Below are 20,114 nucleotides of genomic sequence, written 5' to 3'. Positions count from 1 at the left end.
ATCACCTGATTGACATGAAAGGAGGATACTACCTTAGGCAAAAACGAAGGCACTGGACGCAGCGAAACCGTTTCCTTAGAAAACCACAGAAACGGAGGCCTACATCAAAGAGCTTGAAGTTCTGAAATCCGGCGAGTCGACGATATAGCTACCAAAAAGACCACCTTCATAGTAAGGTATTTTATCGAACAAGACTCCAAGGGCTCAAAAGGAGAACCCGCCAAAGAGTCAAGAATGAAATTAAGATCCCACTGAGGAACTACCAGCCACTGAGGAGGACGAAGCAACTTCACCATCCTCAAAAAATGGACCACATCCGGGGAAGACGCAACCGACCTGCCCTGCACCTTACCCCGAAAACACGCCAAAGCAGCCAGCTGCACCTTCAAAGATGACAATGAAAGGCCCTTCTCAAAACCATCCTGCAAGAAATCCAAAATGCACGACACATAACCTGTCAAAGGGACACACGCCTGGTCCCCACACCAATCTTCAAATATGTGCCACACATGCACATAGGCCAAAGATGTCGAACGTTTGTGAGACTGCAGTATCGTCTGAAACACCTGAGGGGAAAATCCCTTCATTCTCAACCGTTCCCTCTCAAGGGCCACACCGTAAGAGAGAACCGATCCGGATCCGGCATGATAACTGGACCCTGACACAACAGCACCGAGCCCCCCAGACGCAGAGGCTCGCCATCTAACAAGCGCATCAGATCCCCGAACCACGGCCGACGCAGCCAATTCGGAGCCACCAACAACACCGGACCCGCATGACATTCTACCCTCTGTAGGACTCGACCTATCAAGGGCCACGGGGGAAACACGTACAGCAATACCCGCTGAGGCCACAGAAGGACCAACGCATTGATCCCTTCCGCTCGCGGATCCCGACTGAAATACTGAGGAACCTGAGCATTCTGTGCCGATGCCATGAGATCCACTACTGGCATTCCCCACTTTAGAACTATCTGGTCGAACAACGACCGGTGCAGAGACCATTCTCTGGGGTCCAACATATGTCTGCTTAGGAAATCTGCGTTCACGTTGTCCACCCCGGCCACGTGCGCCGCCGAAATCTGCACTAGACGCCTTTCCGCCCAACTCATGAGCAGAGCCGTCTCGATTGCCAACCGCGGACTCTTTGTATCGTCCTGCCGGTTGACATACTCTACCCGCTGTCGCATTGTCGGACATGACTCTTACCACCTTTCTGACCACACTTGAGCGAAACGCCAACAGAGCTAGCCGAATCGCCCTCGTCTCCAACCGGTTGATAGACCACTGAGCTTCCTCCGTCGACCACCGCCCCTGCGCGGACCGACCGAGACACTGAGCTTCCCAGCCCAGCAGACTGGCATCCGTTACCAGAATCACCCACTGAGGAGGTTCCAATGGCATGCCCTTTTTCAGATGGGCCAAGCACATCCACCACTGGAGACTGCGCCGAGGAGCCCCCCTCAATGGCAACCGCAACTCCAAACTGTGTACAACAGAGCCACCTGAAGCTGACGCATATGTGCCCTGGCCCATGGTACTACCTCTATTGTCGCTGCCATGAGGCCCAGAAACCGAAGATACATTCGAACCGTCGGACTCTGAATGGACATTAACAGCTAGACCTGCTGCTGAAGAGAGGCGATCCAAGAATCCGGCAGAAAAACACGACCCACTGCCGTGTTGAACCGCACTCCCAAGTACTCCAGACTCTGCAATGGGATCAGCTGACTTTTGACTACATTCACTACCCATCTGAGCGATTCCAGAAACGCGACCAACCTGAGCCGTTGCCGCCACACTGTGAGCCCGAGACTTCGCCCGGATCAACCAGTCGTCCAGATACGGATGCACCAGAATTCCTGCCTCCGCAAAGCCACTGCTACCACCACCATTATCTTGGAGAAGGTGCGTGGAGCCGTTGCCAGACCAAAAGGCAGAGCACAGAACTGAAAGTGCCTCCCTAAAATAGCAAAACGAAGGAAACGCTGATGGGCCTCTCGAATCGGCACGTGCAGATACGCTTCCGTGAGATCCAGTGACGTGAGAAATTCTCCCTGACGAACAGCCACTATGATCGAGCGCAGTCTCTCCATGCGGAAGGATGGCACCTTGAGCGCCCCATTGACCCTCTTGAGATCTAAAATGGGTCGAAACTGGTCCTCCTTCTTCGGCACCACAAAGTAAATGGAATAACAACCCATTCCCAGCTCATGCTGAGGAACGGGTACCACAGCTCCCAACTGGATTAAGCGACCCAGAGTCTCTTGAATAGCCTTTAACTTGACTCGAGAGTGACAAGGAGGGGGAAGAAACAGATCCGGCAGCGGGTGCTCGAACTTGATCGCATAACCGTTGCGAACGACCTCCAGCACCTACTGATCTGAAGTAATTTGGGTCCACCCCTGATAAAACAGACGAAGTCACGCCCTGACCTTCACCAGAGGCCGGACCCGCACACCTTCATAAGGAGGACATTACCATTTCCAGCACCTCCGGATGAGTCCCAACCTCCTTGACAACCCCCTTGAAAGGACTGCGTCCGCTGGAAAAACTGGCTTTTAGAAGGAGACACAAATCTGCCCGGCCTATACCGCCTCGCGTCCTTAAACCGACCTCTAGCCGAACCACTTCGACTAGTCGCCTTAGGCCGTAACTCCGGCAACCGTGAGACCTTGGTATCCCCAAGACCACTCATCAGTTTATCCAAGTCCTCTCCAAACAACATAGAACCTTTGAAAGGTAGAGAACACAACTTTGCTTTAGAGGCCGCATCTGCCACCCAGCCCCTAAGCCAAAGAGCCCTGCGAGCCGTCACTGCCAGAGCCATATTCTTAGCCGAAGCCCTTAGCAAATCATAAAAGGTGTCTGCCAAAAACTAAGACCCCATCTCCAATTTGGCCAGGTCCTGAACCAAACCAGTCCTATCTAACGCAGGCTCATCCAAGAGCTTCTCCGCCCAACGGAAACAAGTTCTGACACACAGAGGCTTGCAAGGCCAAAGCCGACAAATCAAAGCTGCGCTTCAGAAAGAACTCTAGCTTCCTATCCTGAGAATCCCGTAAGGCTGTACCGCCACCCACTGGAATGGCCGTAGCCTTAGTAACCGCCGTAACCACCGCATCCACAGTAGGTGGTTTCAGCAGGGCCAAATCTTCCGGAGGCAAGGGATACAGCCGCGCCATAGGCCTAGACACCTTACAAGCAGCCTCCGGCACAGACCATTCCTAAAAAACCATGTCCCTAATGTCTGAATTCATGGGAAAGGAACGGGAGGCTCTCCAAATCCCCTTAACCAAGGGATCTACCTGGAGTCCCTCTGCAGAGGGAGTGGCCGCCGCAGCAAACTTCAAAGTAGAGATCACCTGATCAGTGAGCTCTAACTCCTCCTCCTTATGAAAAATGCGATCCACTGAAGAATCTTCCCCAGGCCTTAGCCCATCCTGATCCTCAGACACATCTAAGAGATCCTCCTCTCCTGGGTCACTCCAAACGTCCGACCCAGGCAGAGAAAGTATCTCCATAGGCTCTGAAATATCCACCAGTGGGCGCTTAACTGCCACTGAGCTAGCAGCCTCCGGGGAACAAACAGCCTGAGAGGGGCCAGCTCTCCAGGCATTATACAGAGACCAAACAAACTCAGGGGGGAAGCCAGACCCCCCCGCCCGACGCTGCTGAAGCCCTAACAACACTTCCCGCAGTCTCTGCGACGGACCCCCCTCGCTCCCGAGGCGGCAGGTCCATCGCGTGAGCCGCGGCTAAACTAGGCGCGCTTCCCACCACACATGGGTCCCCTGGCGCCGGTACGGAATTTCCCGCCAAAAACGGCCCGGAATGTGCGGTCAAATCACCGCCCAACACCTCCACCAACTCAGGGGAAAGCACGGGAGGCAAGAGCGCTGACAACATAGGCTCCCCACAAAATTTACATTGGCCACCTTTCACTTCAACGCCGCACATCGTGCAAAACCGACACCTCGCCGGCTTAGACATAATGGCCGCGAACACAATAAAAACAAACAATTGCTTCTGCTCTGACAGACTAATAGGCAAACCTGCCTAAGGCAAGAACGCCCTTGAAGACGTTTTATCTCTGGACTGCCAAAATAGCCGCCTTTTAAAAATGTTTATTTTTAAAACCTCGTTGCTGATGCCTAAACACCTCAAGGGTACAGAACGAGGTCTGTAACCGAGGTCAAGCAGTCCTCCAGAGGAAGAGCACAGGGGGAGGGACCCGGCCACCCAGGTGTGACACCCCACAGGGAATAAGAAGCCCCTTAGGACTTACACCCTGTAATAGAGATCCAAGTGTGGGTTCTCTAACATTTACAACCCAACCTAGAAACCCCAAACGGGCCTACCAGACTGAGTACACTGGACAGGCTGCACACATCTACCCTCTGCTGAGACTGAAAAAATACTGGTTAGTAGAAGGTCTGCACAGGCTACTTGTATAAGTTTTAGTGTTCTCAGTCTCCCTCTGCTGGTAGGAGTGCATAACCCAAGCCCCTTGTTTTGATTGGGGAGCCAGCTGGGCTTTTCGCATACACTGTTGAAGAGAATGAGTGCAGTGGGGATGGACAGAAAGAGTACGAGAACAATATAACCTTTTATGTATAATGAAGAAAACAGGAAATACCCTTTTATGTACAATAAGTAAGAATAAGAGGAATCACATGTTTTAGAAGAAATGAAACTTATAACAGTATATAAGTGCAGAAAGAGAAACCCAAACTGAGCAGATTTTGCAACTCAGCCCGAGCGTCTTGCTTACTGGGTGACAAAACTTCTCCAGAGGGATCACTTTTGTAGTGACTAAGAGAAATACCAATTAAGATTTTATTTGAGGCACCTAAGTCTGATTATCTCTCCTTAACAGCCAAGGAGTTCATCTCTAAGGCTGAGGTGTATTCTCTTCCTAAAGGGGCAAGGGATGGGAAAACAGAGCTCATTGTTTACGTGCTATGGCAACTACTTGAGCTCATTTACGCAGTGTCTGCTTAGACATTTGCAGGGCTGCTACTTTGTCAACAATTCATACGTTTGCTAGACATTATTGTTTAGATTATCCTGGTTATTCCGATTCCGTTTTTAAACATTCAGTATTAAATTCTGTTTTATAATGCTTCAACTTACCGCCTCCTCCTGTCTTCTTGTTTGTTGCTTAATGTGTATTGCTCTTTATATCTCATGAATATAACTATTTATTACATAGTATATATTCACCACTGTCCTAGGAGAAAATATAGTTGCATACCTGTAATGTTTGTTCTCCAGGGACAGTGGGATATTTCAGCCACACAATCCCGCCCTCTGTTCCCTGAGTTGAAGCATCCTTGGTACGAACTGAGGCTGGAACGCGCTGGGTTAACTATTTATACTACTTGCCTTAGGTGGGAATTCCCACATATGCATTTTAAAAAAGTCTCTCTCGAGACTGTCAGCTTGGAATCTGTCTGGTCTGGTGCAGTCATCTACTGATGTTGACACTTGGTGTGGCTGAAATATCCCATTGTCCACGTAGAACAAACGTTACAGGTATGCAACTATATTTTCCTAAAATCTTAACTCTTTCAGCTACATGGGTTTGCTAGCCCACCATCTGCTAGAGACAGAAATACTGGGGGAGTTAGAGATTGCATGGGACCTCATACAGGGTGATGTAACCAAACCAGTTTTCATACATCTGCCACTATAAGAGCATCAACCCACATATCTGGACTAGCTGGCAGGACAATAAGGAAGAATGGACAACCATTAGCTAACTGCTTGGAGGATGACTGCTCAAGATCACTTCTCATCCTATCTTTTATGATTCTAAAACAAAGCACAAAGTCTACTGTGAAATAAGGAAGATATGAAAAAGGGGTGGCGCTGAACTCACTCTCAGTGGCTGCAGATGGCAGCAGTGCCACAGCGCTGGTGACAGCACTGGCCAGCTCATTCAAGCTGTTACTCTCACTGGTAGGATCATTGAGGCTGTCAGCAGGTACTAGGGCCTCTGTGGGCAGGTGATGCTGTTGTTGCTGAAGCTGGAGCTGGAGCTGCTGCTGCTGCTGCTGTGCTTCCTGAAGTTGCTGCTGCTGCACCAGGGCTGCCAGTTCCTGCTGAGTCAGGACAATGGGGATGGCTGTGGGCTGCCCCAGTTCTGCTTGAGCCACATCTGAAGTATCCATGGGCTCTCCGCTAGCTGCTAAAGTGGGAACAAACAGGACAGTTAAAAGGCATAGCTCTTAACTGGAGAACAGCATTAACCCTGATACTTTCTGCAAAATACACAAAAACACTACTGTGACGAAACAGTGGGTTTCTAAGCCTGTGAAGTGTATTATTTCATGAAGTATATTTCTCCTAATTGGCCAGCAGATGGAGTATGTTTCATGTTTTAAAGCTGTTGTAGAAAAATACCTTTTCTTTTCCAGATTAATCTTGGTGAAAGGCAATCTGCAGTACCATTGGCCAGATACTTTCAAAGTTAGTGCCCTGGGCACTGATTTGTCCTGGAGTTCAAATCTAGCCAGGAGGTACTTTTCTTTAGTCTCAGCTTGGGGGTAACAGAGGAGAAACATCTCTGTCCTGATACCCTGTTCAAGACTTATGAACAGTTAATTTCCCAAAACTCCCCAGGTGCTACCCAGGTAGTAACAATGTGTTTAGATAGTTTTTATACTAATCCTTATTGCTTGTTGGTTTTTCATCTGTTTTATATCATTCACTGTTCAAATTTTTCATAATAAATCATTTATTAGCTCAGTTTGTCTTGGTCTGACTAAGAATCTTGGTGGTCTGTGTTTTGGGTCTGTGGGTGCTTCTAGGAACTGTGGGACCCCTGGGAGTGCAGCTCCAGTGTTCTAGAAATCACTGGGGAACAACTTGAGCGTGTGAGACTTGCCCACAGGAAAGTGGGACCCAGTCGGTGGGGTGGAGGGTGCTAGTATAGAGCAGTGCCCAGGTGCAGGCGGGCCTGAGCAGTGCAGGGCACATATCCTCCAAGTGGCCACAGGGTTAACCCCAGGAACATTAAAATGGGGAAATTAGATCTTATGTACTAATTTACTTTCCTTTAGTCCCTCTAGACGAGCACAGATGGGTTATGCACTCTTACTAGCAGATGGAGACTGAGAACACGAAGTTTCAAGTAACCCTATAAGTGGTTTGTGCAAACCCCTGAAATTCAGTCTATGAATAGCAAAGCAGAACCCCAAAAAAGAGGAGAGACTAAAAGAAAACTTCCCAAGAGAATGTTCAATTCCAACATCACTGCTGCTGCTAAGCTGGTAATTACAAGAGCAGCACAAAATAAAACCAGAGGAGAGACTGTTGCCCGCTCTAGGTCTATTTCTGTCTAGTTATGTCTCATATATACTTTTTGTGTGTATATGTATATACACAATTTTTTTTTTTTAAATATCTTTTTCCAATGAAATACAATACAGACAGGATTCCCTAAAACCACCCTTCGTAAAGCAACAGAGGAAGACGAACAGCATTCAGAATACAGCACCAAAGCAACACAGAGCAGGCTCATCTAAAGGGGTTAAAAAAAAAAAAAAAATCAAATTAACAGGTAAGATCTAATTTCCCATAGTGTCCCTCTAGACAAGCACAGATGGGAAGTACCAATGCAGTGACCTCAAGGGAGGGACTCCTCGAAGCCCAGACTCCAAAACTTGCGCCCCAAAGGAGGCATCCGGGCAAGCCTGCACATCCAAACTGTAATAATGTGCAAAAAGCGGCAGTGACAACCAAACCTGAGTGGAGTGAAATGGGTAGATGTGAATTGTTATTCCCAAAATATTAGGAACTAGGGGACATGCAATGAAGCCAATTAGTAAATTGAAAACAAACTGGAGAAAATATTTCTTCACTCAACGTGTAAACATACTCTGGAATCCGTTGCCAGAGAATGTGATACAAGCAGTTAGCTTAGCAGGGTTTTAAAAAAGGTTTGGATAATTTCCTAAAAGAAAAGCCCATAAGTCATTATTAAAAATGGACTTGGAAAAATCCACTGCTTATTTCTAGGATAAGCAGCATAAAATCTGTTTTACTGATCTGCGATCTTGCCTGGTACTCGTGACCTGGATTGGCCACTGTTGAAAACAGGATACTGGGGACTTGATGGACTTTCTTGTCTGTCCCAGTATAGCAAAGCTTATGTTCTAAGTTTGGAAATCCTGCTCACTGAGGTCAAAGCCACCAGAAAAACCATCTTCAACTAAGATCTCTGAGAGTACAACGAGACAAGGGCTCGAAAGGTGCAGAAAACACCGATGGCACCAGATTAAGATCCCAGGAGGGAATCGTCAGACAAACTGGGGGCTGAAGCAGTTGCACCCCCAGAAGAAAGCACACCACATCTGGATGCATTGCCAGTGACATCCCGCTAAGAGAGCCCCCAAAACAACCCAGGGCCGCAACCCGCAGTCTCAGTGAAGACAAGGCCAGGCATTTATTGAGACCTATCTGCACAAAATCCAGAATCTGAGGCAGTGAAGCCTTGAAGGGAGCATTCCGATGATCCTGACACCAATCCTCAAACACATGTCACACCTGCTTATAGGCAAAAGAGGTGGAGTTTTCCCTCAAATTCAAGAGAGTCGAAATGACCCAGTTTAGTACCTTTTCGTCCTTAAATGTCTGTTCATGAGCCAAGCCATAAGGGAGAACCGAGATGAAACTTCCATGACAGACCCTGAGATAAAAGATCCTTCCCCCACCAGGAGCCTCACGATGTCGACATACCACAATCTCCAAGGCCAGTCCAGTGCTACCAGAATCACTGGTCCACCGTGCTGCTCTACCTTCTGGATGACCCTGCCTATGAGAAACCAGGGAGGAAATGTGTAAAGAAGCCCTGATGTGGGCCAAACCTGGACCAGGGCTGTTCAGACCCGCCGCATGGCCATCTTCTTCTGCTGAAGAACTGAGGTAACTTTGGCATTATGTGAGGTTGCCATCAAGTCCATTATTGGTTTTTAGATTTAATATACCACCTTTTTTGGATGTCAAATCAAAGCAGTGTATATTAAAAAGAGGTAGCCTGGCCTCCAAATCCTGGGATTGAGGGTATCACTGAGAAAGAGTAGCTGATTGAAGAGGTCTAATGTGCAACCTGTCCACCCGTATCACCTCCAATGACGGCATGGATCCTAGGACCTTCAGATACAGATAATCCTTGGCCTGTGGAATTCAAACTGAAGAAAGGCCCACCTGGGCTTGCAATTTCTGAATTTGAGCATCTGGCAGAAAAACCCTGCCCAGTCTGGTGTCAAAAGTGCACCCCCAGATATTCCAAACTCTGTGATGGCTCCAAATGATTCTTGGCCAGGTTTACCCCCCAGCCTAATTCTTGCAGAACCTGCACAACCTTGGATGTTATGCTGACACTCTCTTGAAAGGGCTTTGCCAGAATGAGCCAGTAGAAGTAAGGATGGATCAAGATGCCTTCCTTTTGAAGAGTTACTGCCACAATAACCATAACTTTGGGGAGCCGTGGCCAGACCAAAAGGGAGTGCACAAAACTAATAAATGCCAACCCAAAACTGCGAAACAAAGGAACCACTGGTGAGCCTGGTGAATGGAAATGTGCAGATAGGCTTCTGTGAGCTCTAGGGAAGTGAGAAATTCTCCTGGCTGGAACGTTACGATGACTGATCGCAGTGTCTCCATGTGGAAGGTGGACACCTGCAGGGCACAATTCACCTTCTTCAAGTCCAGAATGGAGCAGAAGTAACTCTCCTTCTTGAGCACCACAAAGTAAATGGAATACCGCACCAACTCATTGGTCGTGAACACTACCGCAGCCCATAGAAGCCACAAAAGTGTTTGCCGAACTGCCTTGACCTTCCACTGGGTTTGACAAGGGGATTCCAAAAACTATCTGACAAGGGGCAAGTAAACGCCAAAGCGTAGCCATTCCGAACAACCTCCAGAACCCACTGGTCCAAGATAATCTGGGTCCACCTCCGATAAAAGCCTCTTAACCATGCTCCCCCAGCACTGTATGCTGAACCCGGACACCTTCACTGGGAAGTCCAACTAGGGGTAGCAGCTGAAAGGCTGGAAACTCGGCCACCTCGGCGAGCCCTCCCCCCCAAAAGGGCTGCACCCTCTGAAAGAAACAACCATGCCAAGGCCTGCCTCCTCTACTAGGCTGATACCTGTGAACTTCCCAGAATCAAGGAACCACTTTAAGCCTATCCTCCGGAAGATGAGGAACCTTAGTCTACCCCAAACTTTTAACCAGCTTGTTCAATTCCTCACGAATTGAAAGAATGCCCTGAAAGAGAAACTTAAAAAGCTTAGACTTGGAGACCACATCTGCTGACCAGCCTCTTAACCATAGGAAGCGCCTCACTGAGAACCATGAACTTAGCAGAGGTGCTCAGGTCATAAAGGGCATCTGACAAGTAAGCTCCCATCTCGATCTAGGCTGCTTCCTGATCCACCAAGGACCAGCCATCCTCCACCTCTCTGTCTAGGATATGCTCTGCCCAATGAAACAGGCTTGAGCTACTAATCCTCCAGTAATAGCAGCCTGCACTGCCACATCAAAGCTCTGATTGAGAAGCGCTTCGATCCGACGGTCCTGTGGATCCTTTAGAGCCATATCACCATCCACCTAGACCGTATTCTTCTTTGTTACTATGGAGTGGACTGTATCCACCATCGGGGATGCAAGGTCTCTCTATCTTGATCTGGTATAGGGTAAAGGTGTACCATGGACTAGACAAGTCAAGATAGAGGCATCAGACACATTCCACCGAGTCTGGATCACCTCTCTAATATCCTGGTGCACAGGAAAGGACCTGGAGAACTTTCGGATGCCTTCACCACACAATCTCCTTAGGGGCGTCCTCGAAATTTCAGCACCGTGGAAACCTGGGAAATAAGCTCAAGGAGTTACTCCCTATGAAAAATCCGAATAGAAGTCCTCACCTGGGGCAGACCTTTCATCCAATCACCCTCTTCCAGGACCGGATCCTGATCATCCTCTGGGACTGGCTGTAAACTTCATTTGAATGGGATGAGCCAGCTTCCACCAGATCCTCCTCCTTCCGATCTACATGACACCTTTGGAAGGTAGAGGATTAGAAGGCCCCTGAATTGTCCCTGCAGAGGATTAGAAGGCCCCTGAATTGTCCCCACAGCCGCTGTCCCTCACCAGCATCCTTTCTGCAGAGGCAAAATGCCCTATACATACCCAAAACAAAAATCTAGAGGAAAATCCACTCCTGAAGGACCTGACAATGCTGAGACACTAGCGGGAGTCACAGCCAAAGACAAATACGCGGCTGGAGTTCCGGCGACAGAGATGAATCCAAGATTGTAGCACTTCACACTGAAATCAGAACTGCCACCATTAACTGCCCCTCAACGTTTTCTATAGCTACCAGGTCACCACGAGAAGGGTACGGCACCAGAGCAGCCACCACCGCTGGAACTGGCGCCGGAACCTCTCCCTCAGCCAGCACAATTAGGTCAGTGCCCTGCTGAATTTACACAGCGCCGATGACATACCAAACAGCACTTCAAACGCCAAGTCGACATCTCCCTCTGCCCAACGTGGGACCTGCACAAGGCAGCCAGCACAAGAAAATAGAAGAACCCACAGGACTGTGATAAGCAAGCTGCTGGTAACACCAAATCCAAACTTTTCTTTTTAAAGTAATTGAACTGAACACTGCAGGCAGACCCCTCAGGCACTCAAGGTTGTCTGTGTGCCCCACGGCAGAGAAGGCAAGCCGAGGCACACAGCCAAAAGACAGCTCATTAGGGAACCACAGCGAGGAGGACGGAAACTGGCCATCCGGGTGTGTAACAATCCTGGGGACTGAAGAGACTCCCCACAATGGGCCTCAACCCCAGTCCAGCAGGTAGGCAAACACAGAGCAAATATTTCTTTTCTCCATGCCTCTCAAAAGATTTTTTTTTTTTTTAACAAAACCCCTCAAGGAACCCAAAAGCACAGAGATCCTCTCAGGGCCTATAGATTCAGACTGCACAGGTTTACCACTGCTACCATTTGCCAAGACTGACAACAGATTGACTTTCAGGGGACTGCACAGCCCACTTATAGAGTTACTTGAAACTCAGTGTTCCCAGAGCCAGATGCACAAAGGTCCCGTTAAGAATCCGTCTGCAATTCCAAATTGGCAAAAATTTACCGACTTAGAAACACAGAGGGATTCACAAAGAGAATCGCATGCAAGTGCGCTGCTCGTTGCTTTTGCAACCCAGCTCATTTGCATGCGATACGGGGGAAGCCAGTCGGTGAGCTGAGCATGAACAGGTCAATCGCTATGAGTGGCTGCTCTGCGCATGCTACAGACTGCTCTCATGCACGCAGACAAGTTACGTGTATGAAACCAGTATAGATTTACCCCCCCCCCCCTTTTTTTTTTTTGATGGGCATACCTGTGTTGGGGCTCCCTGCCTCCCGGTGCTGGGAAAAACCTCTCTGCTGCTCTCCTCCTCTGAGGAATCAGCATCAGGATTTGTTTCCACCCCCAGCTGTTCCTGCTGCTTCCTTCTATTGGCTGGCTGACATCCTAGAATGCCCATCTCCCTGAAGATGGACTCTCATTGGCTGGCTGCTGTCCCAACTCCTCCTCCCTGCAGGCCTTCCCTGATGACATCACTAGTCCTCCATGCAGGGCTTCCTTGATGACATCACTTTAGAGCTGTGGACTGATTGGATCTGAACTTCCTGGTGTCCCCCTCCAGTAGTGAGTGGGCAGGACATCCCAGGCTGACGGGGTTTAGCCCCTCACTGTGGGGGGGAGGAGGACACCAGGAAGTTCGGATCCAATCAGTTCACAGCTCTAAAGTGATGTCATCAGGGAAGCCCTGCAGGGAGGAGGAGTTGGGATAGCAACCAGCCAATGACAGTCCATCTTCAGGGAGATGGGCGTTCTAGGATGTCAGCCGGTCAATAGAAGGAAGCAGCAGGAACAGCTGGGGGTGGAACCAAGCCCTGAGTGTTTCCCACAGATGCTGTTTGATGGACCTTTGTCTTCTCTGCATTTTTGGTAAGTTACCATTACTTTTATGCTTTACATTTTCGGTACTGCCCCCCTCCCCCCCAAATCTTGCCAGTAAAATGTCATTTGAAAAAGAAACATGGCACAGCTTTCATACACGCAAAGAAGCTGCGTGTAAGCTGGTGTACTTTTTTTTTTGTGCTCCATCGTCCCTGCCTTGTTTCTCCCCTTCTCCTACTTGCGATAATGAAAAACCAGCAGGTCCAGACCTCCAGTTAAGATTTCCACGGTAAAGGTAGGGACTGCTTTTGTGCATGGGGTCGGAAACGGTAGTGCATCACATTGCATGCTCATTATAATAGCTTTGCATTCCGTTTTCGTTAGCTGCTATTGTGACAGGAAAATGGCTCGGAAAACCCTTTTGTGCAAGTCCAGGTTTTGTTAGCTGCTATTGTGACAGGAAAATGGCTCAGAAAACCCTTTTGTGCAAGTCCCGGTTTACCACTTGCGTGCTAAACCAGCTAGAACTAGTTTGAAAACCACGTTGCTGGCTCGTTAAGTTTAGTGCATCTGGTCCTCAGTCTCCATTTGCTGGTAGGACTGCATAACCCATCTGTGGCGGTCTACAGGGACACTGTGGAACCTCCATTTTGACAGACTTTCTGCACAAAATCTTTAGACATGCATTTCAGGAGAACATATTTGACATTAGGAGAGCAGAAGAGATAGCGAATGATACATACCTGTAGCAGGTGTTCTCCGAGGACAGCAGGCTGATTGTTCTCACGACTGGATTGATGTCCACAGCAGCCCCCACCAACCGTTAGAAAACTTCACGGGCGGTCCCGCACACAGGGCACGCCCACCGCCCATGCGCGGCCGCCTTCCCGCCCGTGCGCGACCGTTCCCGCTCAGTTGAATGACAAGCAAAGGAATGAGTAAAACATAACTCCAAAGGGGGGGAGGAGGGAGGGTAGGTGAGAACAATCAGCCTGCTGTCCTCAGAGAACACCTGCTACAGGTATGTATCATTCGCTTTCTCCGAGGACAAGCAGGCTGCTTGTTCTCACGACTGGGGTATCCCTAGCTCTCAGGCTCACTCAAAACAAGAACCCAGGTCAATTGAACCTCGCAACGGCGATGGCATAACAGAAATTGACCTACGAAGAACAACTAACAGAGTGCAGCCTGAACAGAATAAATCGGGTCCTGGAGGGTGGAGTTGGATTCAAACCCCAAACAGATTCTGCAGCACCGACTGCCCGAACTGTCGCGTCGGGTATCCTGCTGGAAGCAGTAATGTGATGTGAATGTGTGGACCGAAGACCACGTCGCAGCCTTGCAAATCTCTTCAATAGTGGCTGACTTCAAGTGGGCCACTGACGCTGCCATGGCTCTAACACTATGAGCCGTGACATAACCCTCAAGAGCCAGGCCAGCCTGGGCTTAAGTGAAGGAAATGCAATCTGCTAGCCAATTGGAGATGGTGCATTTCCCGACAGCGACCCCCTTCCTATTGGGGTCGAAAGAAATAAACAATTGGGCGGACTGTCTGTGGGGCTGTGTCCGCTCCAGATAGAAGGCCAACGCTCGCTTGCAGTCCAATGTGTGCAACTGACGTTCAGCAGGGTGGGTATGCGGTCTGGGAAAGAATGTTGGCAAGACAATTGACTGGTTAAGATGGAACTCCGACATCACCTTTGGCAGGAACTTAGGGTGAGTGCGGAGTACTACTCTGTTATGATGAAATTTGGTATAAGGAACATGAGCTACCAGGGCTTGAAGCTCACTGACTCTACGAGCTGAAGTAACTGCCACCAAGAAAATTCAGATGGCATGAATTCAGTGGCTCAAAAGGAGGTTTCATCAGCTGGGTGAGGACGACGTTGAGATCCCATGACACTGCAGGAGGCCTTGACAAAAGCAAGCCTCTCATAAATCGAACGACTAAAGGCTCTCCAGAGATGGCTTTACCCTCTACACGAAGATGGTAAGCACTAATCGCACTGAGGTGATTCCTTACTGAGTTGGTCTTGAGACCAGACTCTGATAAGTGCAGAAGGTATTCAAGCATGTTCTGTGCAGGACAAGAACAAGGTTCTAGGGCCTTGCTCTCACACCAAACGACAAACCTCCTCCACTTGAAAAAGTAACTCTTTTTAGTGGAATCCTTCCTAGAGGCAAGCAAGACACCCTCGGACAGACCCAACGAAGCAAAGTCTACGCCCTCAACATCCAGGCTGTGAGAGCCAGAGACTGAAGGTTGGGGTGCAGCAACGCTCCGTCGTTCTGCGAAATGAGAGTCGGAAAACAGTCCAATCTCCACGGTTCTTCGGAGGACAACTCCAGAAGAAGAGGGAACCAGATCTGGCAGGGCCAAAAAGGCGCTATCAGAATCATGGTGCCGTGGTCTTGCTTGAGCTTCAGCAAGGTCTTCCCCACCAAAGGTATGGGAGGATAAGCATACAGGAGGCTGTTCCCCCAATGGAGAAAGGCATCCGACGCCAGTCTGCTGTGCGCCTGTAGTCTGGAACAGAACAGAGGCAGTTTGTGGTTGGTCTGAGAGGCGAAAAGGTCCACCGAGGGAGTGCCTCACTCTCGGAAGATCTTGCGTACCACTCTGGAATGGAGCGACCACTCGTGCGGTTGCATGACTCTGCTCAGCCTGTCGGCCAGACTGTTGTTTACGCCTGCCAGGTATGTGGCTTGGAGAAGCATGCCGAACTGGCAAGCCCAAAGCCACACCCTGCCGGCTTCCTGACACAGAGGGTGAGATCCGGTGCCCCCCTGCTTGTTGATGTAATACCATTGCAACCTGATTGTCTGTCCGAATTTGGATGATTTGGTAGGACAGCCAATCTCTGAAGGCCTTCAGTGCGTTCCAGACAGCTCGGAGCTCAAGGAGGTTGATCTGAAGATCTAGTTCCTGGAGGGACCACAGTCCCTGGGTGTGGAGCCCATCGACATGAGCTCCCCACCCCAGGCGAAATGCATCCGTCGTCAGCACCTTCGTGGGCTGTGGAATTTGGAATGGACGTCCCAGGGTCAAATTGGTCCGAATCGTTCACCAGTGCAGCAAATTGCGGCAAATGACAGACAGGCGGATGACATCTTCTAGATTCCCGGTAGCTTGACACCACTGGGAAGCTAGGGTCCATTGAGCAGATCTCATGTGAAGACGAGCCATGGGAGTCACATGAACCGTGGAGGCCATATGACCCAGGAGTCTCAACATCTGCCGAGCTGTGACCTGCGGAGACGCTCTGGTCTGGGAAGCGAGGGACAGGAGATTCTGCGCCCTTGCTTCGGGAAGAAAGGCCTGAGCCGTCTGAGAATTCAGCAGAGCTCCTATGAATTCCAGAGATTGCACTGGCTGGAGATGGGACTTCGGGTAATTTATCACAAACCCCAGCAGCTCCAGAAGGTGACTAGTGCACTGCATGGACCGAAGAGCTCCTGCCTCTGAGGTGCTCTTGACCAGCCAATCGTCGAGATACGGGAACACGTGCACCCCCAGCTTGCGTAGATACGCTGCAACCACCACGAGACACTTCGTGAACACCCGTGGTGCAGAGGCGAGCCCAAAGGGCACCACACAATACTGAAAGTGCCGTGTCCCCAGAATCGGAGATACTGTCTGTGAGCTGGCAGTATCGGGATGTGAGTGTAAGCGTCCTTTAAATCCAGGGAACATAGCCAATCGTCTTTCTGAATCATGGGTAGAAGGGTGCCCAAGGAAAGCATCCTGAACTTTTCTCGGACCAGATATTTGTTCAGGCCTCTCAGGTCTAGGATGGGGCGCATCCCCCCTGTTTTCTTTTCCACAAGGAAGTACCTGGAATAGAATCCCTGCCCATCCTGACCGGGTGTCACGGGCTCAACCGCATTGGCGCTGAGAAGGGCGGAGAGTTCCTCTGCAAGTACCTGCTTGTGATGGGAGCTGAAGGATTGGGCTCCCGGTGGGCAATTTGGCGGGCTGGAGATCAAATTCAGGGTGTATCCGCACCGCACTATTTGGAGAACCCACTGGTCGGAGGTTACGAGAGGCCACCTTTGGTGAAAAACTTTCAACCTCCCCCCAACCGGCAGGTCGTCCGGTACGGGTACTTTGATGGCAGCTATGTTCCCATGGATCCAGTCAAAAGCCCGTCCCCTGCTTTTGCTGTGGAGGCGCAGGGGGCTGCTTAGGCACACGCTGTTGACGGGAACGAGCGCGCTGGGACTGTCCCTGTGCCTGAGGAGGCCTTCGGGCCGGCTGGGTGTACCTGCACTTGCTGTAGGCGTAGGGCGCAGCCTGCCGGGCCCGGGAAAAACGTCCACCTGCAGAGGTGGATGCTGAAGGCGCCCGGTGGGAGAGCTTGTCGAGAGCGGTTTCCCGCTGGTGCAGTTGGTCCACCAACTGCTCGACCTTCTCGCCGAAAATGTTATCCCCCCGGCAAGGGACATCGGCCAGTCGTTGCTGGGTGCGGTTGTCCAGGTCAGAAGCACGCAGCCATGAGAGTCTGCGCATCACTATACCTTGGGCCGCAGCTCGAGATGCCACATCACAGGTGTCATAGATACCCCTGGACAGGAACTTTCTGCACGCCTTCAGCTGCCTGACCACTTCCAGAAACGGCCTGGACTGCTCAGGGGGGAGCTTGTCGACCAGGTCCGCCAGTTGCCTCACATTGTTCCGCATGTGAATGCTCGTGTAGAGCTGGTATGATTGGATGCGGGTCACGAGCATGGAAGATTGGTAGGCCTTCCTCCCAAACGAGTCCAGAGTGCGAGACTCCCGCCCAGGGGGCGCCGAGGCAGTATCCCTCGAACTCCGTGCTCTCTTGAGAGCAGAGTCCACGACCGCCGAATCATGAGGCAATTGAGGCAGCATTAACTCTGGGTCCGAGTGGATCCTGTATTGGGACTCCGCTTTCTTGGGGATGATGGGATTAGATAGTGGCTTCAGCCAGTTCCGAAGCAGTGTCTCCTTAAGGACATTGTGCAACGGCACCGTGGAAGACTCTCTAGGTGGTGATGGATAGTCGAGGTCTTCGAGCATCTCCGCCCTCGGCTCATCCACAGTAACCACGGGAAAGGGAATGCAAATAGACATATCCCTGACAAAGGAGAGGCTCTCGGGGGCGAGAGCTTCCTCTCCGGTGAAGGCGTGGGGTCGGAGGAAAGACCCAGAGACTCCTCTGAGGAGAAATATCTGGGGTCCTCCTCCTTCCCCCACGAGGCCTACTCCTCCTCGGTGTCGGACAAGAGCTCTCTCAGCTCAGACCTCAACCGGGCCCGTCTCGACTGCGAGGAACCACGTCCTCGATGATGGCGTCGAGCGGTGGACTCCCGTGCCGGCGGGAACGAAGCTCCCTCCATCGACGGGGACTCCACCTGCGTGGCGGTCGACACCGGTGCCGCAAGGGGCATCGGAGGCCTCGGCATCGGGCCGGAGCACACCGGCGCAAGCACCCCCGGTGCCGGCAGAGCCTGGGGCATCAGCCCTTCCAGAATTCCAGGAAGGATCGCTCAGAGGCACTCGTCAAGACCCGCTGTCGGGAAAGGCAGGGGGGCCGGTGAGGGTGTCGGTGCCAGAAGCTGCTCGGGTCCAGAAGACTGTACTGACGCGACACCTCTTCAACCGAGGGGGAACGCTCCTCCCAGCACTGCCGCTTCCTGGGCGTCGAGTCGTCCCTCGAAATACCGGAGCTGGCAGTCCCGTGCGCCATGGGCGACCGATGACGGTGCTTCTTTGCTTTCTTTCGATGCCCGTCATCGGCGCTCGGCGGAAGAGACGAGGAGGAGGTGGAACCCCCCCCCCCCCCCGGCCTCGAGGAATCGTATCCGACAGGGTTCGGTCCCGATGGCCCTGGGTAGAGGGAGTAGCCGGGGCAGACTGCCCGCGCGGCCGCTCACCCCCGTCGTCACCGGCAGGCCGACGGTACCTGTACTCCTGGGGTCGGTGCCAGAGTCGGCGCCGATTTCATCGACATCGGTACCGGTACCGAAGACCCGGCCGTCGACACCGATGCCATCGAGGTCGACGTCGAAGGGCCGGCGCAAGTTCCAAAAAGACGGTCCCGAAGAACTTGCCTCGCCACCTGTGTCCGCTTCCTTAAGCCGAGACACAAGGTGCACGTCTTGGAATTATACTCCGGGCCGAGGCACTGGAGGTACCAAGCGTGGGTATCGATCTGCGAGATATGCCGGCCGCACCGACCACACTTTTTGAATCCGCTCGGGACCTTCGAGGACATCGACGGAAAAATCGCGTCGGCGAAGTCAAAGTTGTCGATGGTGGCGGTGAAAAGCACACCCAAAAAAGAAACGACCGCCACCCTCGCGGCTAAGGACGACGAGGACAACTTCTTTTTTTTTTTTTTTGAAGAAAAAAAATACGCGTACGTGAAACAAAAAAAAACCACGGCTTGGCCGCAATCCGGTTTCCGGGGCTGACAAAGAGAGAGACGGGTAACACGTCTCTCTCCAGCGCGGAATAGAAAAAAACTGAGCGGGAACGGTCGCGCATGGGCAGGAAGACAGCCGCGCATGCGCGGTGGGCGTGCCCTGCGTGCGGGACTGCCCGCAAAGTTTTCTTCCGGTTGGTGGGGGCTGCCGTGGACTTCAACCCAGTCATGAGAACAAGCAGCCTGCTTGTCCTCTGAGAAAGTTGTGAACACTACAGAGCATGTTTACAAATATGCACTAGTTTAGTTACAGAACTGGTTCCCAAATCTATCCTGAGGGCTCCCCAGCCAGTAAGGTTTTCAGGATATCCACAATGAATACTCATGAGAGAGATTTGCATGCAGTGGAGGCAGTACATGCAAATCTCTCTCATGAATATTCATTGTGGATATCCTGAAAACCTGACTGGCTAGGGAGCCCTCAGGACAAGTTTGGGAACCAATGATTTACACAGTCAAGTAACAATGGCACATGAGCATAGGCGCCCCGTATAAGAGGCTTGGGGAGGCTAAGCCTCCCCAGCCCAATCTTGACCTTCCTCTGGCTGCTGCCCTCACAAACGCAGGGCTTGCACAGCAGCCAGGGAGCTCTCCCATCGTCCCTCCTTCCTTCCTGCTCCCCCCCCCCCCCCCCCCCCCCCCGCGTATAACCGTTTTACTCTCCCTGGCAGCAATGTCTG

General features: G+C 51.1%; 1 protein-coding gene across 1 annotated transcript in view; it reads right to left on the bottom strand.

The window, feature by feature from the left end:
• Window positions 1-20,114, bottom strand: part of HCFC1 (host cell factor C1) — a 495,616-nt gene that overhangs the window by 81,598 nt on the left and 393,904 nt on the right. The window contains 1 exon segment of the mRNA XM_030192062.1: window positions 5,884-6,192. Within this exon segment, the coding sequence (XP_030047922.1) occupies window positions 5,884-6,192 (309 nt within the window).

This window comes from Microcaecilia unicolor, chromosome 2, assembly GCF_901765095.1.
Source record: "Microcaecilia unicolor chromosome 2, aMicUni1.1, whole genome shotgun sequence".
NCBI classification, from domain to species: domain Eukaryota; kingdom Metazoa; phylum Chordata; class Amphibia; order Gymnophiona; family Siphonopidae; genus Microcaecilia; species Microcaecilia unicolor.
Note: the sequence above shows the minus strand (reverse complement) of the source record. Positions and strands in the feature narration are given on the sequence as shown.